Raw genomic sequence first — 27,463 nt, forward strand, 5'->3', positions numbered from 1 at the left:
GGAGGGGCAAGTGTCAGAGAAAGACTATTTGTATATATACTGCATTTTTATTATATATCTGCGTAGAGTGCGAAGGTGGTGAAATGTGACTGAGAAGTATGGTGTTTTTGGGAGAGAATTGAAAAGGGGGGAAGCCCACACTGTGAGGTATGCACATAGCGGGGTTATATATGCGGGGGATGCATATATAGATAACATGCATCATCATCTTTCTCATGAACAGGAGCGCTGTCAACTCTTCAAACATACAAAAAGTGACTTTTGGTTGAGAATCTCCAAGAACGCGGATTGAAGACCAGGATTGTTGAAAATTGTCTGGGATTTTTTAACTCACCGAGTCAGACGGCGACGACATCCAAACTCGCGACCGCAATCCAGCTTTAACGCGTTTACTTGCATCATCAGTGAACACCACCACCTCTGTGAGATTGGAGACATTAGAACTCAACATCAGCGACATCAAACGGACATTTTACGAGAAATCCCCGAACCGATGCTCAAAATATCCATCGGCAGCACCTTACCATCACGGCAGTCCTAAGTAGGCTCTACAACCACCACAACCACCACCTGCCAAAAACAATGTCCACATCTGTTCAACTACACCCATCAGCCCTCACTTCCCCTGACCACCCAGTTGTCCACTCTCCACTCCCACAACTCTTACAAACACCACATGGCCTTGCGCTGCTGGAGTTACAAGGGACGATCAACCTCACCCAGTCAGAGTCTGGGGAGCTAATCCAGATAGGACAATTGGTATGCCCTCCCTCCACCCCCCCCCCCCTTCCCTCCCTTTCAAATTGGTAACAATCAATAGGTCTTTCCAGATTATGTAGAAGGGGAGACAACAGGGGAGGGCCCGTGGATAAAAAAGGTGTACATGTACATCGGGCAGCATCAGAAACTTTTCGGGGAGGTGAAGAAGTTGGTTAATGCGTTGGCGGTGGTGAGGAAACGACAGCGGGATGGGGGGAATGGGGATGAGCTGGAGGTGGTGGAGATTGTAAAGTGGAAGTTGGTGTTTAGTGGGCGGCCTGAGCCGGTGACGAGTTCGGGGTTGGAGAGGGAGAGGGTCGAGGGGGGGGGAGAGAATAAAGGGAGGGGTGATGGTAAAGTGGAGGGGAGGGGGTATGAACGTGGTACTGTCGGTGTGTGTGGGCTGAACCTAAACATGGGGCGTCTGAAATGTGCTCTCAAAGAACACGAGGAAATGGCGTAAAAGCTTATCTCTCAACAACAACAACTGGTCACTCCGATGGCTGCTGTGAATTACCACCGGCCTAGCCAGCAGGGAGGATAACTATCGCAACCCGCGCACACGTAACTGCATAGACCACAAAGGGAGGCGAGTTGACGTCAACATCGAAGCAAGCCTGTAGCATAGGGGGCAAACTGGGCTTAGATAGGGTGAATATCATGACCAAATTTTACTTGTTACTATCTCAAACAGCCAAAGGCTTCGTCCTCCCTAACCCCTCCCTCCCATAATAATCCATCGGGTACGCACCACTTCCCCAATCCTCCTTCTCATTCAACGCCACAAGCGCCTCATACGGCGTCAGCAGCGGCCTAGGAAACGCATACCCCCAATCGATACTCAACCGTGGACAAGCAACCTGCACCCAGCACTCCACCTCCCCTTCCCCGCTCATCATCCCCAGCTTCCCAGGAAAAATCTCACTCAGCAACAAATTCACAAACGGAATCCCCATCTTTGTCAGCTTCTCCTCTATTAGAGACAACGTATGCGGGTTCCCCTGCCTCCCCAACGACCCGAGAATCAACCCCCACTTCTTGGCCGTTTTCGCTGTCTTAATCGCTTGCCTCCGCAAACCCTGCATCTCGTCGTGACCGTAGACTTCATGAGTGAGTTTCCTCGAGTAAGGGTCGTACCGGTAGGCCGGGATGGAAGGGTTGTGAATCATGATCGACTCGAGGTGAAAGTGCCCGTCACCGAGGTAAAGGATCAGATCTACCGGGTCGGTCGTGTACGTTGACAGGTTGGGGGAGGTGCACCCCAATATCTCCCCCTTTGACAACGGGGCAATCTGAGGGACGATGATGTTGAACCCGGCTTTCTCGAGCGTGGACTTGACCCCGTGGATGGTGGCGTTGAATTGGATTGTGCCTACCAGAGCGATGGTTTTGCCGGGGGAGAAGTTACGCTCCAGCGAGGCGAGGAGGTGGGTCGTGTCGATGGAGATGTCGACAAAGACGTAGAGGGTCTTGATCTTGGTGACGTCTACCGGGATGAGGCAAGAGTGGGCGTAGTGGACTAGGAGGTCGCAGCCCATGGCGCGGGCGGTGTAGTCGTCTATGCAGCAGGCGCCGTACGTGACGTCGCCCATGATGAGAGTTTCGATGCCGGGGCAGAACTGGGTGAGGATGTCGGAGATGGTGGTGGCGAAGAGGAGGAGGCCTTCGGGCATTTGGAGGGCTACTCTTTTGGCCGAGAGGGAGCGGATGCGATGGATGGTTTTGGGGATTTCAAAGGAGTAGTTTGAAGGGAGGAGGGAGATGGCGGACTTGAGGGCGGGGTCGTTGAGGATTTCGGGGGGGACTTGGTTGAGGAGTCTGGGGGCTCTCCTTGGTTGGGCCACTGAGGGGTGTTAGCATGGTGTGTTGTGAATAAGGGGTGGTGAGAATGTACCTTGGATAGCTCCGCTGTCTTCAATGGATGATGAAGCATTGCTTGAACTGTTCTTTGCGGCGGCCTCGGCGGCGGTCCGTCTGCCGACGAATCGCTTCTTTGGCTGTTTGACTACATTTTGAGGTGGTGGTGGTTGACTGGCCTCGATATCGGCTGCGATGCCCACATCCACAAGAGCTCTGTCTTCCTCCATCGTGAACCTCGCTTTCAGTCTTCAGTCTTCAAGGAGGGGCAATGAGGGCCACTTTTTGATAAGATAAGACAGGAAGTGGAAAACAAAGAAGAAGCTCCTGAGCAGATTCTCGCACAAGTTAAAGTGAAGTGAGAGTCTGGATGTTGACTTGAGGTCCTATGTGTTCTCTCGTAGACCTTTGTTATCAGAAATGACTTGTGAGATAGCCTTCATGAAGATGAAGCGCACACATGGCATTCAGATGTAATGGCATGGATCAAAAGATGTTGTCCCTGAAAAGTGAGGCCCCACCCAAAAGGCCAGGCGGGGCTTGGCACGGTCCATTCACTCTGGCCCAGAGGTCCGTGATTCACTTTGGCAGAGTGGGGCGGTAAGGTGCTCCCGCCCAATTAGCGTCGGCAGAAAATGTGCCCTAAGAATTCACATCGCTGTGAGCACACAAAATCTTTCTCTTGTTTTCCCGTGTAGACCCGGAGTCCATCGTCAACAAACGTCGTTGCCAGCATCATCGCCAACATGAAGGTGAGCCACCATACCCATTTACGAATTCCTATAATGGATACGCAATTGCTGCCGCCTTCAACTTGCGATTTCGACGACTTTTCCGATCGGTGCTGACGATTTTCCCTCGATAGCTGAACATCTCCTACCCAGCCAACGGCTCTCAGAAGCTCATCGACATTGAAGATGAGCGCAAGCTCCGCCCCTTCCTCGAGTAAGTGGTCGAAAAGAAGGTTCCGACTCAAAGGGAGACAGCTAACTGACTAATTCTCACAGGAAGCGCGTATGTACCATCGAAATACCCGACATCTCTCTCGAATGAACCGAATTGCTGACCGACCGAATTAGATGGGCGCTGAGGTCCCTGCCGATTCCCTTGGCGATGAGTGGAAGGGCTATATCTTCCGCATCACTGGTGGCAACGACAAGCAGGGTTTCCCAATGAAGCAGGGTGTTATCGCCCCTACCCGTGTCCGCCTCCTCCTCTCCGACGGCCACTCCTGCTACCGCCCCCGCCGCACTGGTGAGCGCAAGCGCAAGTCCGTCCGCGGCTGCATCGTCGGTGCCGATCTCTCCGTCCTCGCTGTCGCTATCGTCAAGCAGGGTGAGCAGGAGATCCCCGGTCTCACCGACACCGTTCACCCCAAGCGCCTTGGCCCCAAGCGTGCCACCAAGATCCGCCGCTTCTTCGGCCTCAGCAAGGATGACGATGTATGTGCTACCTTCTCGGTCATATCCGTCATCGCCTACCCTTGAGCTTTGAGGATTAGACATCCCAAATTTCGGGTAGAGTCTGAGTGCTAATATCTGTCGAAACTAGGTTCGCAAGTACGTCATTCGTCGCGAGGTCACCCCCAAGGGTGAGGGCAAGAAGACCTACACCAAGGCTCCCCGTATCCAGCGTCTCGTCACTCCCCAGCGCCTCCAGCACAAGCGTCACCGCATTGCGCTCAAGCGCCGCCAGGCCGAGAAGGTCAAGGATGAGGCCGTACGTATTTCGTACTCTAGGGATGATTTTGCAACATGTACTGACTATCAGCACAGAATGAGTATGCCGCTATCCTTGCCAAGCGTGTCACCGAGGCCAAGGCCGCCAAGGTTGATGCTCGCAAGCGCAGAGCTTCCTCCATGCGCAAGTAAAGAATGAGTGTTGTTTAATGGGTCTCTCGGGTTGCTTTGGGAAAATGGGTACGGCGTGCTGGCTGGCCGGCTCATCTGCGAACGTGTAAATGGCTTTAGAAACGGTCTTCACGAATGTCAGCATGAGTCTCTTTGAGAATCATCTCAACGGCGTTTTTGTTCCACCGGGAAGGCGTGTGGTTGAGCGACGGAAGAGAAACCATGAATACCCTTTTTGACTTGCTCATATAGACCCATGCAGCCAAAAATTGTGAAACTGTGATACCCTATGTTTTTGGTGATTCTTGTCCCTGGTGATGCAGCAGTCTACTATTGAGAGCTATGATATTTGGACGCTGCTTTGTTTCTGAATGCAGCATGGTTTTAAGAAATAGACGGCTTCTCGAGGGAAAGTAAAACAAGGATATGCGACCCTGCAGATCCATGAGTGCACGTAAGCAGGTTGTATTGGGCATAACCGCGGACTCTCTTGCCTGGCAGATCTCCTGGCTAGGTATAGTTTCCGAAGGCGCTTTCTGTTGGGACTTTGGCGTCGGGGTGAACCCATTCATGCTGCCTGTGGTAGGTTCAGCCAACTTATGTCAGGCGTAAGCCAGGTGTGCTCTCCAAGTGCCAGTATGACATGTGGAATTTGTAAGCTTGATGGCCCGGCTTCTTGGAGGCAGACATGTGTGTGTCCCTTTGTTCGACATTTGGTTGTCGAGGGACACTAGCTGGGTGGCTTTGGGGGAATATGATGGAGGGAATTGTAAGTCGACATGTCATTAAGACATATCTCGAAGCTTTACAATATCACGTCGTGGACAACCAAAACGCTGAAAGATAGACATTACCTGCTCAAGGACAGGCAGCATGTCTCTCGAGATGGTCCATGTCTTGGATGATAATAGAAATGCCTCTTTGACTATCTTCAAAGGCTTGTTGGCTATTTCTTAAGGCTTTGATTCGACATGTCTAGATAATTCTGTCCACGACGTAACATACAACTACCTCTCCACAATCCTAACACCACCTTATCCATGTGATGGATGGCGTGAAAGGCAGCTGGGCTGGCTGGCTCCATTATCAAAGTGGGGGTTTTGGGACGCCCAGCTTGCCCCTCCACGTTTGCTGCTGGCAATGCATTTCCTGGCAGGTCCGCAGCAAAGAGTTTTCTGAGGGGGGCGGGGAAGGAGCAATCATATATATGACAGTGTGATTTATAAGAAATGAAAGATTTCCACCCGTGTAGCTTCAACTGAAGTGCTGCTGATTAGAAGTGCAGTATCGTGTATTGTAATACACTGTACACTGTACCCAGCCTAGAAAAGCTCCGGACGTAGTGAGGTGGAAACAGAAGCTCCTGCCCCACCACAGAATTAACAGTCACCCGGCGGGCAGCAGTGGACCCGCGGGATCACTCCAAGCAGTACCTGACTGGCAGCTGCCGTCATTGGCTTCGACGCCTTTCACTGGTTGCTTCTGCCCTTTTCGACCTCAAATCCCAAATCCCCAAACCGAGACTTTCTCCCACTCGCAAAGTCACAACCCACTCCCATCAAACAGCGGCACGCCTGCAACTCACGGCGAGGGCAAAAAGACCATCTGCAACATCAGCAACTAGACAAGACACTTGACCGACTCCCCGGATTTCTCAAGGCGACCTGCACTCGTCTTTGGCCGTCCTCGGACCAGGTCTCTAGCATCGAGCAGCTGTCTTCCGCTACTGCCCGTCGAATTGCATCCATCGGCCTTCAGCCATCGGCCGGTCCATCACCCAACCACGACGCTGCTGCCGCGGCACTTTATTTATCACGACCCGACGACACCACACATCGATACCCCACCACGACACTTGACGACTCCCATCATCGACTCGCCCACATCTTGAAAACATCACCAGCTTCCGCCTCTTCCGCAAGGCTGCGGGCTTCGCGAACAAGGCTGCCGTCCGTTGGTGGGACGTGCGGGTAGTGGAGGGGGAGCGTCGATTTCCTTTTGCCCACGCGGCTTAGCCGCTCCGTCAAGATGGGGAAGATCACCAAAACTATGCAGTCTCGGCACAAGGAGACCTTGGTAAGCTTCAGTCGTGCTAGCTACCCCGCTGGCTGTGCCCTTCAGTCCAGATATGCTAACTTTGTGTGTGTGGTAGTCGCCGTGGCTCGAGAAATATGTCGAGGAGACAACATCAACACCATTACCACTTCTGCCCAAGAAGCTTGGCGAGTTCCCAAGTAGATGGCCATTCCCGCGCGGAGACTTGTACCACTGGATCCCGCTGCTGAACCGCTTTGACAATATCTTGGAGGCTTTTTGCGCCACCCACGGCTTGAACGAAGGCTTCCAGGCAAGGGATTTCACCTGCGAGCTTCTGTTGAACCAGGCGGCGCCGGTAGAGTACTGTGATGACCAACCATGGAGCAAGGATCGTCTCGGCCAGCTTGGTTTCGGGGAGGATGGAGATTGCCAGCTAATCATCGCCATACTCAACTTTTCACAGATGCTCCTCCAGCACTGCGGAAACCGAAGCATATATGGGAGTAGCAGCCGTCTGAACGACTTGTTGAATACCACATCTCTCACTCTTGTTCGTGCCACTCTTGAGGTTTCCCTGGAGCTTGCTCAGCGGTATCATGCGTCTATGAAGCGCGTGACGCAGCCCTCTCGCCAAGTGAGCTCAGCCCTGCTTGCTAATCACTACAACATTGAGTTGGACCGCGTCAACCTGCTGGCTCAACCATTTGTCAAGACACCCGTGGCCCCTGTTGCTCGGTTCACCGATGTTCCACCTACCACCCCAGGCGCCCCCCCGAGCAAGGCCAAGGACAAGACGTCAGGCGCCAGCTCCAGGAATGTGGCATCCATGTATGCCAACGATTTGGCTTCATTGGTGGTTCAAGGATCTACTGATGAAAGTCGGTGGAACGGCTGGGGCGACCTCAAGGTCGTCTATTATCCCAAGGCTGAAGGCACAAAGACCCCAGCGCCAGAGGCCCAATCGTCAGACCGTGCATCTTCGTCCACCATTCCACCAACTCCCACGCCTCTCCGACGCAGCGCCACCAGCGTCTCACAAACCCCCCGCTCGAACAGACCGTCAGGTCCTGATGACAGTCCCTCCAATAGGCACGGTAACGGGGACGATCATGCCCCCTCGGGGCCCAAGACACTCGAGATCCGTCAGACTGTGCTCAAGTCGACATCTATCTATGATCTCCTCAAGCAGTGCCCTGACGACATGCCCGCAGCTTCGAGATATGAGTTTTTGAACCGTCTGAGAATCGCAAAGGCGCTTCTTGGCTCAACCGAAGACAGACGCCAAGCCCTGGCTGTTCGTCTGCTGGCCATCACGAACCTTGCTTCCATCCACCACGAGCAAACCTTTATCGAAAAGGTCCTGAAGCAGGACAACGATGAGCCTCGGAAATACCAGTTGGTGTACCAGCTTGCCGAGTTGATTCACCCTTCAGTCGACGGTGCAGAGGACACCCCTTTGTGGCTACAGGCCATTGCGCTCGGGACACTGGAGGGCATCGTTGGCATCCAAGCCAAGTATCAAGACATCGTGTCCGCTCTGAATGCGAACGTTAATCACGGCGTTCTCATGTATGTGGTTCGCAAGGCTGTTGCCAGCATGAAGCAGGACGACCCCGACATGGACAACGGCAAGGTCACGGATGCTGACAAGTGGCGTTCGAAACTGTTTGGTCTGGCTCTCCACATGATTGTGTCGCAGCGGATAGGCCCAGAGATGACCTCCAACGGACTGCTGGAGGTGCTGATTGAAATTCTCAAGCTCCGCACCAAAACGGCACAGCTCAATTGGAGCATGGTTGTGGCTTTCCTCGACACGATCGTCTACAACTACACAGTGGCGTTTCCGGCACTCAGCAACGCCTCGGGCCTCGACGCCATTGCCGACCTTATCATCCACGTTGTCCATTCATCCAAAGAGCTGGCAGAAAAGGGACTAGGGACCAAGCCCGAGTTCCACGCGCAGCTGGTCGACTATGGAATTCCCTTCTATCATCAGCAGACGGTGAAGTGGCTGCTTAAGTTCCTCCATCACATTCTGCAGAGCCCGCTCTCGTTCGGTGCCAATACAGACCGCTTGTTGAGAAACCTGGTCGACAACTCCAAGTTGCTGGTCAGTCTCCGTACCGTCATTGAAGAGCCGCGTCTCTATGGCTCTGTGGTTTGGACAAACGCAGTCACGCTCTTGAGCGACTTCCTCAACAATGACCCCACCAGCTTTGCGGCCCTTTCAGAGTCGGGTATGGTACAGAGCTTCTTGAGCACCCTCACAGGTGAGAAGGTTGGCCTTCCTCAACCAGAGGGCTCGCCAAGACCTGAGGAGAACCCCGAGGAAGCAGCATCGCCCGCCTACTCGAACGACTCGCTGCTGCTTGATAGTGCTGATAGCCGTCCGCATCCACCCACAGAAGACATGATGAATGAGTCTCGGGAGCGTCCCCTTGCCCACGGCGTCCTTGCGTCCAACGATGCCATCAATATCATTCCCCAGGTCTTGAACTCTATTTCCCTCAACAATGCCGGTATGAAGATGGTGGTGTCGTCAAGGTCCTTTGATCACTTTCTGGAAATTTTCTTCAGCCCCGAACACGTCCAGATCATGTCGAGGTCTGACCTTGATCTTGCCGCCAACATTGGCTCAAGCTTCGACGAACTTGCCCGTCATCATCCTCGCTTGCGTCCAACGATCTCTAACTCCGTCCTCGATCTGACAGCCAAGGTCGTTCATCTCGCCAACGATAAGGCAAAAGGAAAAGGCTTGGGGGCGCGTGGCTGGGGTGCAAACCTCTTGGTTGAAGACTCGGAAAAGAATATCTATGCCGCAGATAAGTCGCTGCTTGCCAAGGCAGGCACGCCGTTCTCATCTAGATCTAAGGGGAAAGGAAAAGATGTGAGCGATGATGCTGATGTCGAGATGGTGGATGCGGCCGGCGAATCTCCAGAGTGGGCTCCAGAGGCGACGAAGCGTTCGGAAGAGGTGCATCACGAGGTCACACCATACATCTGGGCGCTTTGTTCATTCCTGAGCGCTCTGTTTGCTAGCAACACCAACCTCAAACAGGCCTACGTCAAGAACGGGGGTGTCGAACTCTTGCTCAATCTCTCCGAGTCTCCGGCCCTCCCAGAAGGCTTTGATAAGACGACGGCTTCGCGCATGCTCTCGCAAGTGCTTTCACACCTCATAGAGTGCTGCCCGGTTTTAGGGATCCCCTCTCTTCTCAACCGAATCGATGACACAATCGGTGTGCTTCAGCCACTCATGTCCAGAGATGATTCGGAACCATTCTTCGCGCCATTCGTGTCAGGAGTCTCACTATCAAACGACAAGGGCGAGTGGGATCCGGAGCTGGTTCGTAAAGTGGCCGGTGGCAATGATATCATCAAGGCCATTGTTCGCTTGCAGAGCTTGGTCAAGACTTCGTACCAGTCCTTCCCATACGCCGCGAGACTGGGCTCGGTTGTCATTCCGCCGTGCAATACTTATGATCTGTATGACAAGTTGATCAAGTCACTTGGAGCACTGCTACGCGACGCCGTGACGGAAGACTTGGCCATCAGGACACTGGTTCCGAAGCGCTGGACAGAGAGTCTTACCTCTCCAGACGGTGCTGAGCTATCAGTTGCCAAGCTCACGGTTGCCAGCAGTGTCACTGCTACTGAGACTGCACCTGCTGCTCCGCAGGCCTCTGGCACCGAGGCCTCAGCCCAGCCCTTGGAGCCCACGAAGTTAACCGCAGAGCAACAAGAGGTGCAGCAGTGGTTTCACAAGCAGAATTTCAACACCATCCACGATCTTTTGAGTTCATTGCACCGCAATGTTCTCCCGTTCTTTCAGACGATGAGCAAAGTGTTGTTGCCCAGACGATTCGACAACTTCAGCCGCTCCAATCAGTTGACAATTGCAGAAACCTTGGCCACCACAGTTCTGGAGCAGCTCAGATTTGTCCAAGATAAGCTGGATCAAGACAAGCTGGCTGGACTAGACTTCCATCACTTTGCCACCACGTTCCAGTCCTTGCATGACATGTTAATTGATGTAACTCGGCAGACGGAGCGTCAAGGAACTGCCCTGCTTCTACCCGTCCTTATCGCCTTCAAGGAGAATGGCGGTATTGACCTGTTGAGCAGCATGCTCGAGAAGTTTGCTGATGATATCTGCAGTGTCCCAGCTGACTCGACTGCTCGTGAGGAGTCACCAAAAGTGCGGCAAGCAACGATGGGGATGAAGAGGATCCTGGACATTTACCACATCATTGTTAGCGGCAAGAATGTCACTGAGTCCCTCACCTCCACCAGCCTTCCCAAGGCTGCAGAGCGGAACCGCGAGTTTGGACATCAGCTCGTCGTGGAGTTGAGGGTGGCCATTCTGCCTGTGGTGCGCAAACTGTGGGAGTCTCAACTGGCGGAGAAGGTCGAGACGGTCGTCTTGAGTAAGATGATTGATATACTTCAAACGATTGCCGCTGCCGATTCTGAGTCCAACGCATACCGCAGGTCTGACAAGACAGGTCCGCCCCCAGTGTTTAAGGATCGGAAGCGTGTGTCGTTCAACTGGGAGGGTGAAGCCAATGTCAACGTCAAGAAACTTATCGACAAGGGGAACGACGAGGAGCTCAGCCGGGAGGCCATCTACCGCGCGAACGGAAAGCTCGAGGATGCCATGGAATACTGTAGGGCGTTCGATCCTGCGAACAGCAGCAAGGGATGGGCTTTCAAGCGGAACCCTATCCCAGAAGAGGATGCATACAAGGAGCCGCCTCCGCCTCCGAAGCTAGAGCAAGCACAACCCGACCAAACTCCGGTGGTTTCCCAGCCAGTTGTGTCTTTGGGAGCAGAGCCAATGGCACTGGATCCCATGCCGGGGATCAACAGCCTCATTCATGATGCTATCGGTGAAGCCGATTCGGGAGATCACTCGTCTGATGAGTCCAACGACACCAGTAATGAGAGCTCAAGCCAGCATTCCGCACAGGAGGCCCCTTCTACGATGGCTGCGCCCACACAGCAGGCACCGACCTCGTCATCGGTCACCGCTGTACCGCCGAATCCCCCTTCGGTTACAAAGGAGGACTTGGACGACGAGCGCGCGCGACTGTCCAATGATCTAATTGACCGGTGCTTAGACGTCATCAGAGCTCATCCTGACTCTGTCTTTGAGATCTCGGACTTGATTCAGAACATGATCCTCAAGACAGACAACGAACAAAAGCGGACCGAGGTCGGCGAAATTCTTGCCAACGCCCTGCTGTCGCTCCATGCGAATGATGAGGCTGACAAGAAGGCCAACGGTGGGACCATTGCGGCCTATTCTCATCTTTTGTCACTGTTGCTGCAGAACAGCTCCTTCTTTAAATCCACGCTGCCGACGTTGAGGCAATATATTGAAGAATATCTCAGTTTTCTCCAAGTTCCTTCGAACTCTAGCGAGGAGCTGCCTCCGTGGATGCCATATGTGCTCCTGGTCTTCGAGACGCTCTTGATTGACGAGGAGCAGCTTCCCGATATCAAGTGGAAGCCGCCTGCCAAAGAGGAGGACCCAGTCGAGGAGCCTGTCTGGGCTACCAAGGTTCCCACAATACCGCTCAAGGAGCGTTCTGGTTTGCTCTCAGCGGTTTTGGAGATCCTCCCGCGCATCGGCAAGGAAGAGGCACTTGCTGTCTCCGTGCTGCGGATTCTTGTCATTCTCACCAGGGACCATGGGATGGCCAAGACGGTGGGCGAGAAGAGAAATCTGCAGCGCCTGTTTGTCATGGCAAAGCAGTTGTGTGCTGGCGGCTCGGGTCCTCTCAACCGGTCACGCATCACGGACTACATCATGACAATCCTCCGTCACATAGTAGAAGACGAAGACATCATCCGCCAAGTGATGCAGAATGAGATTCGCCAGTTTCTCTCGTCAAGCTCGAGAAGCGGCCGAAACTACGACGCCCAGACGTTCCTCAAACACCTTTCGCATGTCGCTCTTCGGTCGCCCAAGTTGTTTGTGGAAACCACTGGTCAGCTCGTGAAGCTAGTCAAGTGGTCGGTCCCTGAGCCCAGGGAGTCTTCCTCACGTTCCAACTACCAGATCGTTCTCAAGCCAGCGCCGGCTGCAGAAGAGGAAGCCAAGCCAAAGGACAGTTCAGTCGAGCCCACGGTTCAGGCGACTGAGGATCTGAGCATCAACGATGTGAAGCCGTCGACAGAGTCTGCCGACAAGGAGATGACAGACGCGCCCAAAACTCCGCTCGACATCAAGCGTCCTGTTCTTGAAAACCCAGATGGCGTGGTTCATTTCTTGCTTTGTGAGCTTCTCAATTACCGAGAGGTTGATGACAAGGAGGCCCCGGCTGTGCCAGCCAAGGAAGCCAGCAAGACTGATAACAAGACTGCAGGCGAGACATCAAGTGCGGAGGAAGATGCCACACCGGCTCCCGCAGACGTAGAGGTTCCCGAGCCGAAGAAGGACGAAAAGAAGTCTTCCAAGCCGACCTTCAAGGCAGAGGATCACCCCATCTTCATCTACCGGTGCTTCCTCCTCAGCTGCCTGACAGAACTTCTGCAGAGCTATACGCGTGCCAAGGTGGAATTCATCAACTTCAAGCGTAGTGCGCCGATGCAAACCAACACCCCCATCAAGCCTAGATCGAGCGTACTTAACTATCTGCTCAATGACCTGCTTTCTCCAGGTTCGGCCAGCTTGGCAGCAGAGACGCCGGTGGCTAAGAAGAAGACTTCGACATCTGCTCAGGCACAGAGCGTGCTTGTGGCTCTTGTGGCTCGTACCGGCGAGAAGCCGTATGACCGACACCGTGGCAATTGGGAGTATGATGACGAGCCCGATCTTCTGTTTGTACGCCGATTTGTTCTCGACACGGTTCTTCGTGCTTACAAGGACGCTTCCACTCCTGGGGAGTCGTTCGATGTGCGCTATCCCCGGATGATTGCGCTGGCCGAGTTGATGAGCCACATGATCGGGGAAAAGGACAAAGATGTCAACTCGAGGGGCGCAAGTCAGGATCAGGGACTCACCAGATCTTATGCTCAAATCAAGCGGTTGATGTATGAGAAGGGATACCTTGCCACATTGACAGCATCCATCGCCGACATCGACCTCACCTATCCCGATGTGAAGCGCACCATCAAACATATTCTCCGCGTGCTGCGGTCTTTGACAAAGACTGCATCGGCCCTGAGTGAGCTGGACATAATTCCTGCCACCGCGACGGGTGACCAACCGGAGGACGACTTTGCGTCTGCGTCATCCCTTTCCGACATGGACGACGAGCGCGAGGAAACCCCCGACCTGTACCGCAACTCCACACTCGGCATGCTCGAGCCCGGACGGGAGGATGATTATTACTCGGATGAAGAGGAAGATGGTATATTCTCCAATTTTGCTGCTCAAATAGACGAACTGTTACTAATGGGGGCAGATGACGACGAAATGTACGACGAAGAGGTCTACGAGGATGAGTTGGACTATGGTGACGAGATGTCCCAAGATGAGGAGGATAACCCTAGCGACGAGGACGAAGAAGAGCTTGGCGAAATGGGCGAAATCGAGGGTCTTCCTGGTGACCCTGGCGTTGTCGAAGTCATCATGGGTGAAGACGACGACGAAGATGAGGATATGGACGAGGATGACGAAGACGATAGCGACGAGGATGATGAAGACGGGGTCGGCTCTGAAGACATGGAGGATGTCGAAGACCAAGTCGAGATCATGGACGAGGAAGGAAATCCCATTGGCGACGATGGTGATGATGGTTGGGAGAGTGAGACGGACGAGGAGGATGAAGAGGGTGAGGAAGAACTTGACTATGAGGCAGAAGCCCAGAATCTTCACAACGCCCAAATGATGCAAGAGCTCGCGGAACTGGAGTCTATCACCCGCCGTCGCTTCGAGCTCAGGGGCCTTGCTGCTGCCGGCGATGCCGATGAGCTTGATGGCGAGGACATCCACGAGTTTGACGACGAACACTACATGGACGATGGTGGTCCTGAAGATGACGGTATGAGTTTTGTTCTGGTGACTGAGTCAAGATATGGATTGCTAACTGGGTTTTCAGAAGAAGAGGAAGAGGAAGAGGTTGACGACGACATGTATTACGAACAGGGACATCCCCATGATGATTTCCTCCCTGGCAATATTTCCGGTAGTCTCGGATGGGACTTGGCCGTTGAGCCTCACCACCGCGTCCGAGGCGGGTTCAGTCGAAGAAACCCGTTCCCCGCTCCATTTGGGGTTGGAGATCTGCGGCACATGGGATCCTCCGGTAGGCTCTCTGATTTCTTTATTCGTCTGCGGCAACAAGTTGGCGCAACCCTTCAACGCCTCGATGATTTGGAAGCAACTTTGGACAGTGTTGAAATCAGCGTTGATGGGGGCAACGAAGGCTCAGAGGACTTGTCACAGGCTCTCAGGACAGCATCACAACAATTACTTGAGCGCCAACCAGTTGAACACCGTGCTAACGCCATTCCAGACTTTAGAAATTACTTTGGCAATACGAGCCGCGCTCCTCCCGCAGTACTTGACAGTCAGAGGAACCCACTGCTGCTTCCCAGCCATAGATCTGGCCGAGATCAGTCTCCTCGTCACTCCGACCGACAGTCTCTTCCGTGGAGCTCTCTCGGGTTACCCGAATCCTTTAGAGCCATGGCTACTCCTGACGGCCCCCTTGCCGTTATCCACACCCTGGTCCAGAATATGCCCATTCCCCACGGTGCCGGGCCCGCACTTAGCCTTCAGTTGACCTCAGAAGGACCTCATGGTGAAATCCGTCAAGTTAGCATCCCTTTGGATGCAGTTACTGGCAATCGTGTTGGTCGCTGGGAGCCTCGGCGCGATGTGTACCAGGAGCCCGCTCAAGCCGTCCAGTTCGTAGCGGCCCGCACTAATGATCGGTGGAAGGAAGAAGCCGGTATGATCTTTGGTCCTGCTCATCACGACAAGGTGTCCATCCTTATGGTGGGTGTTCTCGGCACCCTTGCGCCAGCCGCTATCCAGCAACTCAAGGAGCAGAAGGCTCGCGACGAGGAAAAGAAGCAGAAGGAGGAGGCAGAACGCAAGAAGCGTGAAGAAGCCCTCAAGGAGTACGAGGCCCAGAAGGCTGAACAGCAAGCGGCCAAGGAGAAGAAGGAGGCCGAGGAAGAAGCAGAGCGCCAGCGCCAGGCCCAAGAACTCGCCGCTGCCGAGACTGCACGAGCAGTAGCCGAAGCTGCAGAGACGAACCGCGAGCAACAAGCCCAAGAAGAGCCCCAAGCTATGGAAGGTGTCGAGTCTAACAACGCCGCCCCCGAAGCTGCCCAGCAACCCGCCGCGGCTCCTACCGAGCGCATCATTACGACCATTCGTAACGGTGAGACGGTGGATGTGACCGACCTGGGAATTGACCCCGACTATCTCGCTGCGCTTCCCGAAGAGTTCAGAGAGGAGGTGATTGCACAGACATTGACCACTCGACGATCCGAGGCCCGTCAACAAGCTCCTCCCGAGGGTGAAAATAGAGAGGCATTCCAGGAGTTCCTTGAAGCACTGCCCTCGGAGCTCCGGGACGAGATTGTTCAGCAAGAACGTCAAGAGCGCCGGCGCCGCGAGCGTGATGAGGCACGTCGCCAGAACAACAATGATCCTGCCCGACGACTTGCAGAGGCTGCCGAAATGGACGCCGCGAGTATCCTGCTGACGTTCCCTCCAGCCTTGCGCGAGCAAGTCTTGTTGGAACAGGGTGAGGACATAATGGATCAGCTGCCACCCGACTTGGCAGCCCAAGCACGCGCTTTGGCTCAGCAAAGCAGCCAGCAATACCGCGGCCCACCGCCTAATGCTCGCGTCGTGGCCGGAAGACAGGTCCTCGCCGAGCCAGCTGCTGTCAACGACGGTAAGCCCCAGCGCCGCACCATTGTGCAGATGCTTGACAAAGCCGGCGTTGCCACGCTTCTCCGACTCATGTTCATTACCCAGCATGGGTCCATCCGCAACTACTTGTTCGACGTATTCTCGTGTGTCTGTGAGAACCGACAAAACCGTCTGGAGGTTATCTCGACTCTGCTTCAGATTCTTCAGGATGGCAGCACGGATATGGATGCGGTTGAGCGCAGCTTTGGTCAGCTCTCCCTTCGGGCAAAGCAGGCCAAGGAGAAGGATACCACCAAGACGCCCCAGAGTCTGAAGCGTACCTTCACCAACATCAGCACCCATAATCACCATCTCACCAACAACTCGGAAGTCTCGCCCCTTTTGATCGTACAGCAGTGTCTCGATCTTCTTCAGGATCTTGCTACAAAGAACGCTCACATTCCGTCTCTCTTCCTCACAGAACACGAGACCGTGGCGTCCACACTCAAGCGAAGCCTCAGCCGCAAAGGTAAGGGCAAGGATGTCAACCTAAAGGCTCAGAAGTACGCGATCAACTGTCTCCTGGCTCTTCTTGATCGCAGCTTGGTTATGGAGAGCAGCGCTGTCATGCAGCTCCTCGCCGACTTGTTGAACAAGGTCACATACCCGCTTCAAGCACTCGAGCGGCGACGCAAAGAGGCTGAAGCGGAAGCCAAAAAGGAGGAGGAGGCCAAGAAAAAAGAGGAGGAGAAGGCCAACTGCGAGACTGCTGAGCCTGCTGTCGAACATGCCAACACAGAGGCTGTCAATATGGCCAATGTTCAAGCTCCTGCTGCGGCTGCGGCTCCATCTGGCGATCAGCCCACCCAGGAAGACGCCCAGAAGGATGCCCAGGATAAGGAGACCAAGGAGACAAAGGAGACCAAGCCAGAGGAGAAGAAGGTGCGCCAGCTGACGCCCCCATATATCCCAGACCACAACTTGAAGCTGGTTGTCAATATCTTTGTGGCCCGCGAATGCAGCTCGAAGACATTCCAAAACACCATCTCAACCATCAAGAACCTTTCCAACATTCCCGGTGCCAAGAAGGTCTTTGGCGAGGAACTCGTGCGCCAGGCTAGAGTTCTTAGCGAGAACATCGTGTCAGACCTCAACGACCTCCTCCCATACATTCTCAAGGCTGAGTCCGGCACTGAGATTCAGGGCGTCGCCCTGGCCAAGTTCTCTCCTGGTGCTTCGGAGCAGAACAAGCTGTTGCGTGTTCTTACTGCCCTGGACCATTTGTTTGACAGCAAGGGTAAGGGCAAGAAGGAAGAGGGCGCATCCGAGGCCGAGGATAGCAAGGAGGGCACCAAGGAAGACCTCCTTGGTTCCTTGTATTGGAACCCAACCTTTGGTACTATGTGGGACAAACTGAGCGCCTGCCTGAGCGCCATTCGACAGCGCGAGAACATGCTTAATGTGGCAACGATTTTGCTGCCGCTGATCGAGTCCCTGATGGTTGTTTGCAAGAACACCACTCTTGGTGACGCACCTTCGGTCCAGCACAAGGAGCTACTCTTGTCCAGCCCGCCCCCTGAGAACCGTATTGCGGGTCTTTTCTTCAGCTTTACTGAAGAGCATCGCCGTATCTTGAACGAACTTGTCCGACACAACCCCAAGCTGATGTCGGGCACCTTCTCGCTCCTGGTCAAGAACCCCAAGGTTCTCGAGTTCGACAACAAGCGCAACTACTTCAACCGTAGCGTGCACTCCAAGACCGGCACCCAGCAGACTCGACCTCAGTATAACCCTCTTCAGTTGTCAGTCCGCCGTGAGCACGTCTTCCACGACTCTTTCAAGTCTCTGTACTTCAAGACTGGAGACGAAATGAAGTTTGGAAAGCTCAACATTCGCTTCCACGGCGAAGAGGGTGTTGACGCTGGCGGTGTCACTCGCGAGTGGTTCCAAGTGCTCGCCCGCCAAATGTTTGACCCCAACTACGCCCTGTTCATTCCCGTGTCTTCTGACCGCACCACATTCCACCCGAACCAGCTCAGCAGTATCAATGAGGAGCATCTGATGTTCTTCAAGTTTATTGGTCGGATCATTGGCAAGGCCCTTTACGAGGGCAGACTTTTGGACTGCTACTTCAGCCGCGCGGTCTACAAGCGCATTCTCGGCAAGCCCGTGTCCGTCAAGGACATGGAGTCGTTTGATCCAAACTACTACAAGTCTCTTGTCTGGATCCTGGAGAACGACATTACTGATATCATCACCGAGACCTTCTCGGTCGAGGACGATGAGTTTGGTGTGACCAAGACTGTGGACCTCATTCCAGATGGCCGCAACATCCCTGTCACTGAGGAAAACAAGAGCGAATACGTCCGCTTGATTGTGGAGCACAAGCTGCTTACGTCGGTTAAGGACCAGATGGAGCATTTCTTGAAGGGTATGTGAATCCTGCTATGTGTGTTTTGGGGTATGGCTTTGACTAACATTTGGCTTCTAGGCTTCCATGACATCATTCCCGAGGAGCTGATTGCCATCTTCAACGAGCAGGAGCTGGAGCTTCTCATTTCTGGTCTCCCCGATATCGATGTGGATGACTGGAAGAGCAACACCGAGTATCACAATTACACTGCGGCCTCGCAGCAGATTCAGTGGTTCTGGCGCGCCATCCGCTCATTTGACAAGGAGGAGCGGGCCAAGCTTCTTCAGTTCGTCACCGGTACCTCCAAGGTGCCGCTCAACGGCTTCAAGGAGCTGGAAGGCATGAACGGAGTGAGCCGTTTCAACATTCACCGTGATTATGGCAACAAGGACCGTTTGCCCAGCTCTCACACGTGCTTCAACCGTAAGTTGTGCCTTATTTAGTCAAGACTTGAATAAAATGACTGACCTTTTTTTGTCTCTAGAACTCGATCTTCCCGAGTACGAGAGCTACGACACGCTCCGCAGCCAAATTCTCAAGGCTATCACGGCTGGTAGCGATTATTTTGGCTTTGCTTGATCATTTTTGGGCACGAATTTTGTTATGGAGAGAGAATATGAAGATGAGAAAAATAAAGAAAAAGCGGGAAAAGCGGGAATATTTGCTTATAAGAGAAGGATGGAGAAAAGGAAATTGGTCATCTTGTTGAGAATAGGGCAAGGAGATGGTTGCGAAAAGGGAGGCAAAGCAGAGAGTAGGGGGGTTTTGCCTGTCGGTACAAGCGTCAAAGATATCCTGTGTATTGCTTTTTATTTAGTTTGGGGTGGCGGGTGGGCTATTAGGAAGGAGGAAGGAGTTTTGTAACTGTTTTTGTTTTATTTTGCTTGTTTTTTTTTTCATGTAAAGGGGCACTCTCAGATTGCGGTGGTATAGGCTTAAGAGGGTTGGTTGGTGGAAGATGGGGAGGTGGATGCGGCTCGTGCAGGGGTCCGCGGATGCTTTTCTGTCTGGGTAGTAGGGGAAGAAGTAGTGAATAGAGAGGTTGCCTTATGGTTATGACTTTGTGATTTAGTGATGTGTGTGGATGGTGCTTGAATACCCAAACTTCAGATTGTAGCATAAACGTGAGCTAGGTTTTTTACATGTGGTGCCTCGAGCAGGATGGAGAACACCAGCTTGGTTGGCAATATCTGTTGACTTTTTTTGGGTGTAATTACTGCATCCTTATGAGGATAATGCTAAGTTATCATGAAGATTCCCTGCCTTGGTGTATTCAAGTGTATGTGTGTGGTTGCGAGAAAGGGGTTAGCATACATAGGTAAAGGTATAATCGTATTATCACCCTGACCAAAACATGAAAATGCCCACCTGATAGATTATTGTGCATGCGACCCAGATACGAGCTATACCAATCGTTTACGCTGCAACCAGCAGCTGCCCGGGTTCAGCAAAGCCTCCTCCCTCGGCCTCATGCAGTGCCTCGAGTCCACTGCATAAGAAAAGCCCCCCCGCCCAACGGATATCTATGTTCGAAACACGACAGTAGTCTCGTTTTCTCGTTTTTGTTTTGTCTATTCCTTGCGTCGTCGTTGCAACGTTGCCACGCGGACCTACCTACCTACCTCAACCAACAACTCATAATAGTCGACAAGATTATGTAAGTAGCCCATCCATTTTTTTTCTTCTCCCTCCGGCTACCTACCGAACATTCCCCCCCCTTTCGCCTCATCATCACCCCGAACCTACTTCTCTAAAGCAGGCATACCCCATCTTGTCTCCTCGGTTCAAATTACCGAAGATAAATCAACAAATGCAAATCCAGACCGCTTTCCCCCGCGCCCTCCCCGCCCCCAAGAGCCGCCGCCTCACACAAAGAATAAAGCAAGACAAATATCCCCATCTTCCGTGCGGAAGCCTACTTTTGCCCTGCCTGGATCCATGTTTGAATGACGTAGTAGGTCCGTTGTTAACAACATTTTGGTTGAAGAGTAGGAGTCTCAGCTACGTGGCAGAGAGACAATCAAAACATGGTTTATCGAAAATAATAAGTAATCCCGGTATAGCTGAATACCTGGTAGAAAGAAAGAAAACTGTTCGTGTTGTAAGAAAATGCGGGCGGGTGCAGGTAGGGCGTGTTCGGTAAGGCAGGAAGGTATAGGTAGGTCTGCGGCGGTGGTGGTGGTTGTGGTTGTGGTTGTGGTGGTCGCCACCCCCTTTCAACCCCACGCACACATCTACCACGCTTGTTTACCCATCGGGGGAGGGTTGTGGTTCCCAAAAATAGAATACTGTGTTTTTCAGCCAAAGTCAAAAACAACAAAACGTAGAATGGTCTTGCAACAAGGAAAAAGCGCCGCCGCATGACGACGGTGTTTCGAACAACGGTGATCACGACGCCGTGGTGGTGGTGGGTGGCATAACACCATCATCACCAGTTTCGATATGGCCGAGGAAACAAGGACTGGATGGATCGACAGCTCGGCTCTTGAGTGTGCAAATGTCCCGATAAGGGTTAATCCCAGGCCACCCCCTACGAGTCTGGGGGAGGCGTAAATTCTTGGTGAGACACCAGGTGATTGAACGAAGAGGTAAGAAACAGTTGTTCGACAATGAAAAAAAAAATGGAAGGGCTCGGGTGTTGTTGTGTGACCCTCGAGCCAGGATTGTTTGCCAATATCTCGTTGTTGTGACCCTTGGTTTACGGAGTAGGCAGGTGGGTGGTGTTCCTGGCTGGCAAGGCCGAAAAGGGAGAGATATCGGTGGGAGAAATTTGTTATAAAAGACCTGGTTGATGTGGTCAGCTGTCTAAAGGTCGTGATTAGCTGGCTGATTGTGAAGTTGTCATCTGATAGAATAGGTAAGCTAAACTAAACTGAAACAGAAGAGAGAACGGGTGCTGTCAGGATGGCCACCATATAGAGGGATGATGCTGCCAAGAGGGCGGACTCGTGATAGGGTATGGCGAGCTCGACGAAAATGCTGTCGACGGGTGCAATGCAATACGGGAATCTGAGTCGCCCTCGGCTGCAACCAAATCTCAATTTGGACAGACTCTCTCTTGTCCCAAGGACCAAGATCGGCGATTTCTGCCCCTCTGGCGGGCGCGAGATCTGTAGAAGGCTCCCAGTTACAAGGCCAAGAAATGATCCAGAGAACATTGGACGAAGGTGCTACCACAGCATTGTATCACCAGGTCCGTGCCAGACCGGCCGAGCAATAACAATGACTCTCCCATTTGGACGCATGGGGGGCTCCTGGCATGTCAAGAACAGGAGTGTGAAACATGGCCTTCGTCCGTTTGGGAACAGTTGGTGTAGTCAGTGCAGTGCAGTTTTGAATGCACCCTATCGGGGCCATCACTCAGCAATCCGCGGCGACGTGATGCAGTATATGCGATATATGCGAGGTGAGCTGACTATGACCCGCCAACTTGGTTCCATATGATTCCGTGATTCTCATCCAACTCCGGGAGAAAGAAAAGAAAAAAAAGACGGTTCGATGGTCGAGACTGTCGACCCTTTGATGCAACGTGAGTGGTTGCGAGATTCAAGGTTCGGTGCGGAGCAGAAAACGGGGACCCACCTTCTGGGAGAACAGGGATCCAAAAGTGGTCACGGCATCTGCCGGGGGTCACGACGGTCCACCAGATCGATCTCACTCTGGTGACCCTGGGTTTGGGATTTCATGGGGGAACGCTGCTCTCACAGACTGGAATCACTTGTCATATTTGCCTCCAGTCGAATTGGGAATCTCAGTCAGCAAAGCTCAGTTCGAGAGAGCTCCGTGATGTCCGGTGAGTGCTGGAGCCTACGAGGTGGGCTTGCGGCAACACACGACGTCTATCGTGTCAGATAGGGTAGTGTCCATTGGGGTGGTCTTCAGCTCGTTACCTAGCCACTCTCATCTTGATATTTTCCCACCAAGACCCATCGATAGGACGGAGTGGACGGAACTGTACCGTCAATATAGGACATGGCTGATGCACAGGTGTTGCTTCTTGGTGCCCGCTCAGGCCGGTGCCCGTTTGCGCACGCCCTGCAGTAGTGCTGCACCTATAGTGCTATCTCCGGCCCCCAGCGTGGCACGGCCGACTGCCAACTGCCTCTCTTATCCTTCAAGAGATCATCGCGCCTCGACCTTCTAGAGGTTCTAGAGCTTCTCTGCCCTCCGCACGCCGTCTATCCGTAGTCTCACTTCCTCGGTGTGGCAAAGTGAGACGAAAAACTGGGACCTGAGCTGAAGATCCGCCAAAGAGACGAGAGGCTGTCGATATCGAGCCTCCCCCTTTCCCTCGGGATGTGCCTTCGTGGTTGGCTCCTCCGCCGTCAGCTTTTCTCCTGCGCGACATGTGCGAACAGGGCGGCCGGGCCCTAATCTGCATTTTTCTTGAATGTGGCGTCACGGAATGGAAGGCCATTTATTTGTCCAGTTCTTGATGAGCGGCCGAGAGTCGGTAAGCCACCGAAGTGGCAGCTCTTCCATAGGTGTCCAGGGCCGCATCCGCTGGCAATTCCCTTCAGCCGATGGCTTGTTGTTGTCTAGTAGAGGTGCCCCTTTTCCCCTCTCCCCGTTGCCCCTATCTTTGCTGTAGCCAAGCAGATGTCGACATCAAAAGTCACCTTCTGGAAACAAACTGGCACTCCGGTGGGAAAAGATGGTAGGATAGAAAGACAGCGCCCGGACCATCCCTTACCGAATTGGGGCTGCCAAGACAGGCACACATACCCACCATGGCGCGCCGCTTCCCCTGTAACCCCTCACTCCCTCACCCAACCCCAGCTGTGCAATGCACAGCACCAGCACTAAAACGGCATGTAGGTTCTTGCTGTAGCGGTGCCCGGGCCTGTGTCAAGCCTTTCCGGCACGGATACAACCCGTCCCATCCAATCCAATTCAATTCAATCCATCCCATCCATTCCTCTGGCTTCTGCTTCTGCTTCGGCTTCTGCTTCTGCTTCTGCTTCTGCTTCTGCTTCTGCTTCTGCTTCTGCTTCTGCTTCTGCGTCTGCTTCTACTTCCATCTTCTTTCCATCTCTCCTCCACCTCACCTCGGTCCTAAGTCCCGACCCTAATCAACATCACTCGAGAATCACGCAAGCCTCCAGACAGTATAGGTTTTGTTTGCATTGGTGGTCCCCCGGATCGTCTCCAGTGCCTGAGTCTCTACCAATCAGCCGACATCGACAAGACCACGGTCCCATCGCTTGAGCTCCGAGTCTTTGCGCCACCAAGAACAAGACAAAAAAGACGTCTCTCTCCTCCTGCCCACCCCCCCTCTCTCTCCCACTCTTAGCCCGACGTGAACCTGCCGTCTTTTTTTTCTCGACAGGTAGATTGGTTTTTTGGTTGTTTTTTTTGCTTGGTTTTTATACTCGGCCGCCACCCTCTCACAACGGCTGCCTTACCAAACTGTCCGTCTACGCTGTCCTACCTACCACCGCTCCGGTCCCCGCTAGCCACTGAGCTACGAGCTACGACACACGTCTGACGATCCAAATCCATTGCCGAAGAACGTTGACCTCTCCGCTTCTTCTTTTTTCTCGCGGAGCAGCCCGTTAAGTGTGTTTCGGCGGCGCGTGCTCTCCAGGAGCTGGTGTTGGAAAGCGGGTCCAAGCAAGCTATCTAGGAGCTACGGCAGTGCGGCAAGGAACAGGGAATCCTCCCCAAATTCGTCGGCAAAGCTATTATCGACAGATCGCCCAGCGCGCGATTTGCCCACTCGACAACCCATTGACATCTCCCAGGAAGCTATGAGGTAGGCCCGAAGCCCTCTCCCCGACCCAATTGCACGCCCGCCGGACGCTGTTGATGCTGCGAGCTGCACATTGCACATTTGCACGTCCAAGACGACGGAAAGACCCGCACCGGCATATCGAGCACATGCGCCGGTCCCTGTTTCGGGCGGGTCCTTTTTTTTGGAGTCCTCTCCCAGGGTTTTCCATTTGTCGCGCCGAGTTCGCGATGTTGCCCGATGTCGCTTGCGCCCTCAAGTTGCTGACGCCTATTTATATGAGATATAGGGCAGATGGCCGCGGCTATTGATCGAGCGCCGAGGAATCATTTGGACGAAGGGTCTGAGGACTCGATGGGCGCAAGGACGATACCAATCATTGCGCCTACCATCCAGATGTCTGCACCCTCTCCGGGCGAGCCCATGGACATCACCACCCCTACGAACTCCTCCGCACCCCAATCTGCCACCAAGAGCCCCGATAGCGACGTGAATGCCAGCGGCGGCAACGCCAGTAACGAGTCGAACGAGCGTCTACAGCCCATCCAGGCCCAGATCAACAGCAATCACCACAACCATCAAGCTTCCTCCGAGAACAACATCATCATGCCGGCCCCCGTAGCCGCAGCCCCGGCTGTCCACCAGCCCAAGATTGTTCAGACAGCCTTCATTCACAAGCTTTACAAGTATGGTGCCTCGCCAATCCACTCGTACGGCCATGGACGGATACTAAATCATGTGATAGCATGCTGGAAGACAAGACGATCCAGCACCTCATTTCTTGGACCCAGAGCTCCGAGAGCTTCGTAATGCAGCCTTCACATGAGTTTTCCAAAGTGCTAGCGTATGTTGACTTGAACAGCCGCCAATTGCATTTTCTGACGAGTGTACAGGCAATATTTCAAGCACACCAATATCTCTTCATTTGTGCGGCAGCTCAACATGTACGGCTTCCATAAGGGTAAGCATTCGGCTGTTCTATTTTTATCCAGTGAGATAGAGTGTTGATAATGGCATAGTGAGTGACGTGTTTGCTCATGGGACTCCCGACTCGACCATGTGGGAGTTTAAGCATGGGAACGGCAACTTCAAGCGGGGAGACCTGGTTGGTCTGCGGGAAATCAAGCGCCGGGCCTCGCGACATGCGCTGGTTCACAGAGAGTACAGCAACCAGAAGCCACCGCCATCTCAGCCTGGCACTCCGGCCGAGCCAATGCCTCCAATGCAAGAAGGCGGCGACCCCAGGGTGAACAGCATCGAGCACACTCTCTACGACCTCAGTGCTCGTCTTCAGCGCCAGGAAGAAAACTCGCAGTTCATGCAGATCAAGAACCAGGCCATCATGGACACGGTAAGCCGGCTGCTGCAGTTTAATCAAGACCTGTCACGCGCCGTGATGGCCCTTTCGCCGAGCCCTGATAACCCGATACACCGGGACGGTAAGTGCTGGCTGCATCTCGGAGCTTTTTTTGGTACCAGTATAGCCTAATATTTTCCGTTTTTAGTATCATCACTGCAGATCGAGGTGCAGCGGCAAATGGAGATATTCCGCAGCCTCGAGGAACCCCACGAGCCGTTGTTCGCCAGCACCCGTCCCTACTTTGCCAACATCGAAAACGCGCCCGTCTCGCCTCGCCAGCTGCCCCAGGACGATCCCCGCAGGTCTAATCTCGCAGTCCCCCAGCCCCGAGGGCCAAATTATTACCATGACCACCGCCCCGCGGTGCCTTCTGGGTTGTCGGTGAGCACCCGGAGACCATATGGTTCGATAGGAGGAAATTCCACAGGCCAATCTTCGCCGTCTTCCAATCGGGCCCCTGCTCCGCCGCCACCGCCCGGGCCACACCACCTGTCAAATCCCGATCTGCATCCCGGTGCTCTGGGTCGAAGGCACACCTCGGCTGATATCCGTGCTCATGGTTGGCAACCCCAACCACCTCCCCCGTTTTCCGGACCACCTTCGTCCCAATGGCCATCGTCACCCAGCCGGCTCCCACCACCCCCCGAGAGCCAGCATCTCAGGGATACCTTTTCTCACTATTCTCTGCAACCCTCGTCCCAACCTCATTCCCGTCCAGCCACTCCCCCAGCGCCCCCATTTTCCAATGGAAACCCACCTGCCGCCGACACGTTTAACAACTGGTCCTGGAACTCTGCCAATCGGGAGAATAAGAACCTGTCGGTGAGGGATCACTCGGCGCCGCCGACGAGACGGGGAAGCATGGCTCATATTTTGAACCCGACTGACACCGCTGAGAGGGAGGATGAGGACATGGACCCCCGGGGTGATGACGACCGAAAGAGGAAGAGGCTGCAGTGATTTTTTTCCTCCAACGTCTGGTATTATTTTCGAACAAAAATCTGCTTTACATCTTTGATTGCATACAACAAAAACACTACTTAATTTCTGTTTTTTTCTTTTGAATTATTTCTCGGGTAACAAAAAAGCATTTATTACTTTGAAGATACCTATTTTTTGGGGAGGGGGAGGGGGGGAGTAATGGGATTGGTGGTGGTTTGGAATTTTTTCTTCATCTTCTTTCGCTGGAAAATGTTGTTGTTTTATTTCTCAGGAAAGGTGGGAGGCGGCCAAATTTGTTTGTTTGTTTGTTTGTTTGGGTGGTGGTGGTGGTTTGTGGGGATATGTTGTTGTTGGATATTATGTACGAGTTTTTTTTACTTATAGATCCGCGATACCCTTTGGGGCTGTTGTTCTCTTTTGGGTGTTTCCCCCACCAGGTGTGTCTGATTGGATTAGAACACCTGGTGGAGGAATCGCCTGAAGAGAAGAGCAGCTGCAAGGGGTATCGTGGATCTATATTTGTGTTGTAAGCTTTGTAGGATCTGGGGGGATCGGGAGATAGTTGAGAGTTGAGAGTTGTTTTCAATTGGATTTAGGGTTTGGTTGATGGTGGTTTGTGTTTTTTGATGTTTGCTTTGATAATGGTGTACCGGTTGGCCGGTTGGTGTGTTTGGGAAGATAGGGGGTGGGTTGT

General features: G+C 53.4%; 5 protein-coding genes across 5 annotated transcripts; 4 read left to right on the plus strand and 1 right to left on the minus strand.

The window, feature by feature from the left end:
• Window positions 1-582: 582 nt before the first annotated feature.
• Window positions 583-839, plus strand: QC762_307615 (uncharacterized protein; the record flags this gene model as incomplete). Its single annotated transcript, XM_062889056.1, has 2 exons — window positions 583-759; window positions 831-839. 2 exons carry the CDS (start codon window positions 583-585, stop codon window positions 837-839), a joined length of 186 nt encoding a protein of 61 aa, XP_062744998.1.
• Window positions 840-1,432: 593 nt separating this feature from the next.
• On the minus strand, window positions 1,433-3,074 carry DPH1 (Diphthamide biosynthesis protein 1). The gene is made up of 2 exons (XM_062889057.1): window positions 2,654-3,074; window positions 1,433-2,602 (listed from the first exon to the last, which is right to left on the minus strand). Exons 1-2 carry the CDS (start codon window positions 2,844-2,846, stop codon window positions 1,446-1,448), a joined length of 1,350 nt encoding a protein of 449 aa, XP_062744999.1. The 5' UTR covers window positions 2,847-3,074; the 3' UTR covers window positions 1,433-1,445.
• Window positions 3,075-3,156: 82 nt separating this feature from the next.
• On the plus strand, window positions 3,157-4,799 carry RPS6 (40S ribosomal protein S6). The gene is made up of 6 exons (XM_062889058.1): window positions 3,157-3,368; window positions 3,482-3,561; window positions 3,624-3,630; window positions 3,696-4,058; window positions 4,168-4,335; window positions 4,392-4,799. Exons 1-6 carry the CDS (start codon window positions 3,363-3,365, stop codon window positions 4,485-4,487), a joined length of 720 nt encoding a protein of 239 aa, XP_062745000.1. The 5' UTR covers window positions 3,157-3,362; the 3' UTR covers window positions 4,488-4,799.
• Window positions 4,800-5,913: 1,114 nt separating this feature from the next.
• Window positions 5,914-19,999, plus strand: TOM1 (E3 ubiquitin-protein ligase tom1). Its single transcript, XM_062889059.1, has 4 exons — window positions 5,914-6,542; window positions 6,619-18,754; window positions 18,815-19,159; window positions 19,221-19,999. The coding sequence occupies exons 1-4, from the start codon at window positions 6,495-6,497 to the stop codon at window positions 19,313-19,315; spliced, it is 12,624 nt and encodes a 4,207-aa protein (XP_062745001.1). The 5' UTR covers window positions 5,914-6,494; the 3' UTR covers window positions 19,316-19,999.
• A 3,617-nt stretch (window positions 20,000-23,616) lies between these two features.
• Window positions 23,617-27,445, plus strand: SFL1 (Flocculation suppression protein). The gene is made up of 6 exons (XM_062889060.1): window positions 23,617-23,672; window positions 23,703-25,153; window positions 25,213-25,311; window positions 25,361-25,428; window positions 25,487-25,906; window positions 25,973-27,445. The coding sequence occupies exons 2-6, from the start codon at window positions 24,762-24,764 to the stop codon at window positions 26,785-26,787; spliced, it is 1,794 nt and encodes a 597-aa protein (XP_062745002.1). The 5' UTR covers window positions 23,617-23,672; window positions 23,703-24,761; the 3' UTR covers window positions 26,788-27,445.
• Window positions 27,446-27,463: the final 18 nt, after the last annotated feature.

The sequence above is a fragment of the Podospora pseudocomata genome, chromosome 3 (genome assembly GCF_035222375.1).
Source record: "Podospora pseudocomata strain CBS 415.72m chromosome 3, whole genome shotgun sequence".
NCBI lineage: Eukaryota > Fungi > Ascomycota > Sordariomycetes > Sordariales > Podosporaceae > Podospora > Podospora pseudocomata.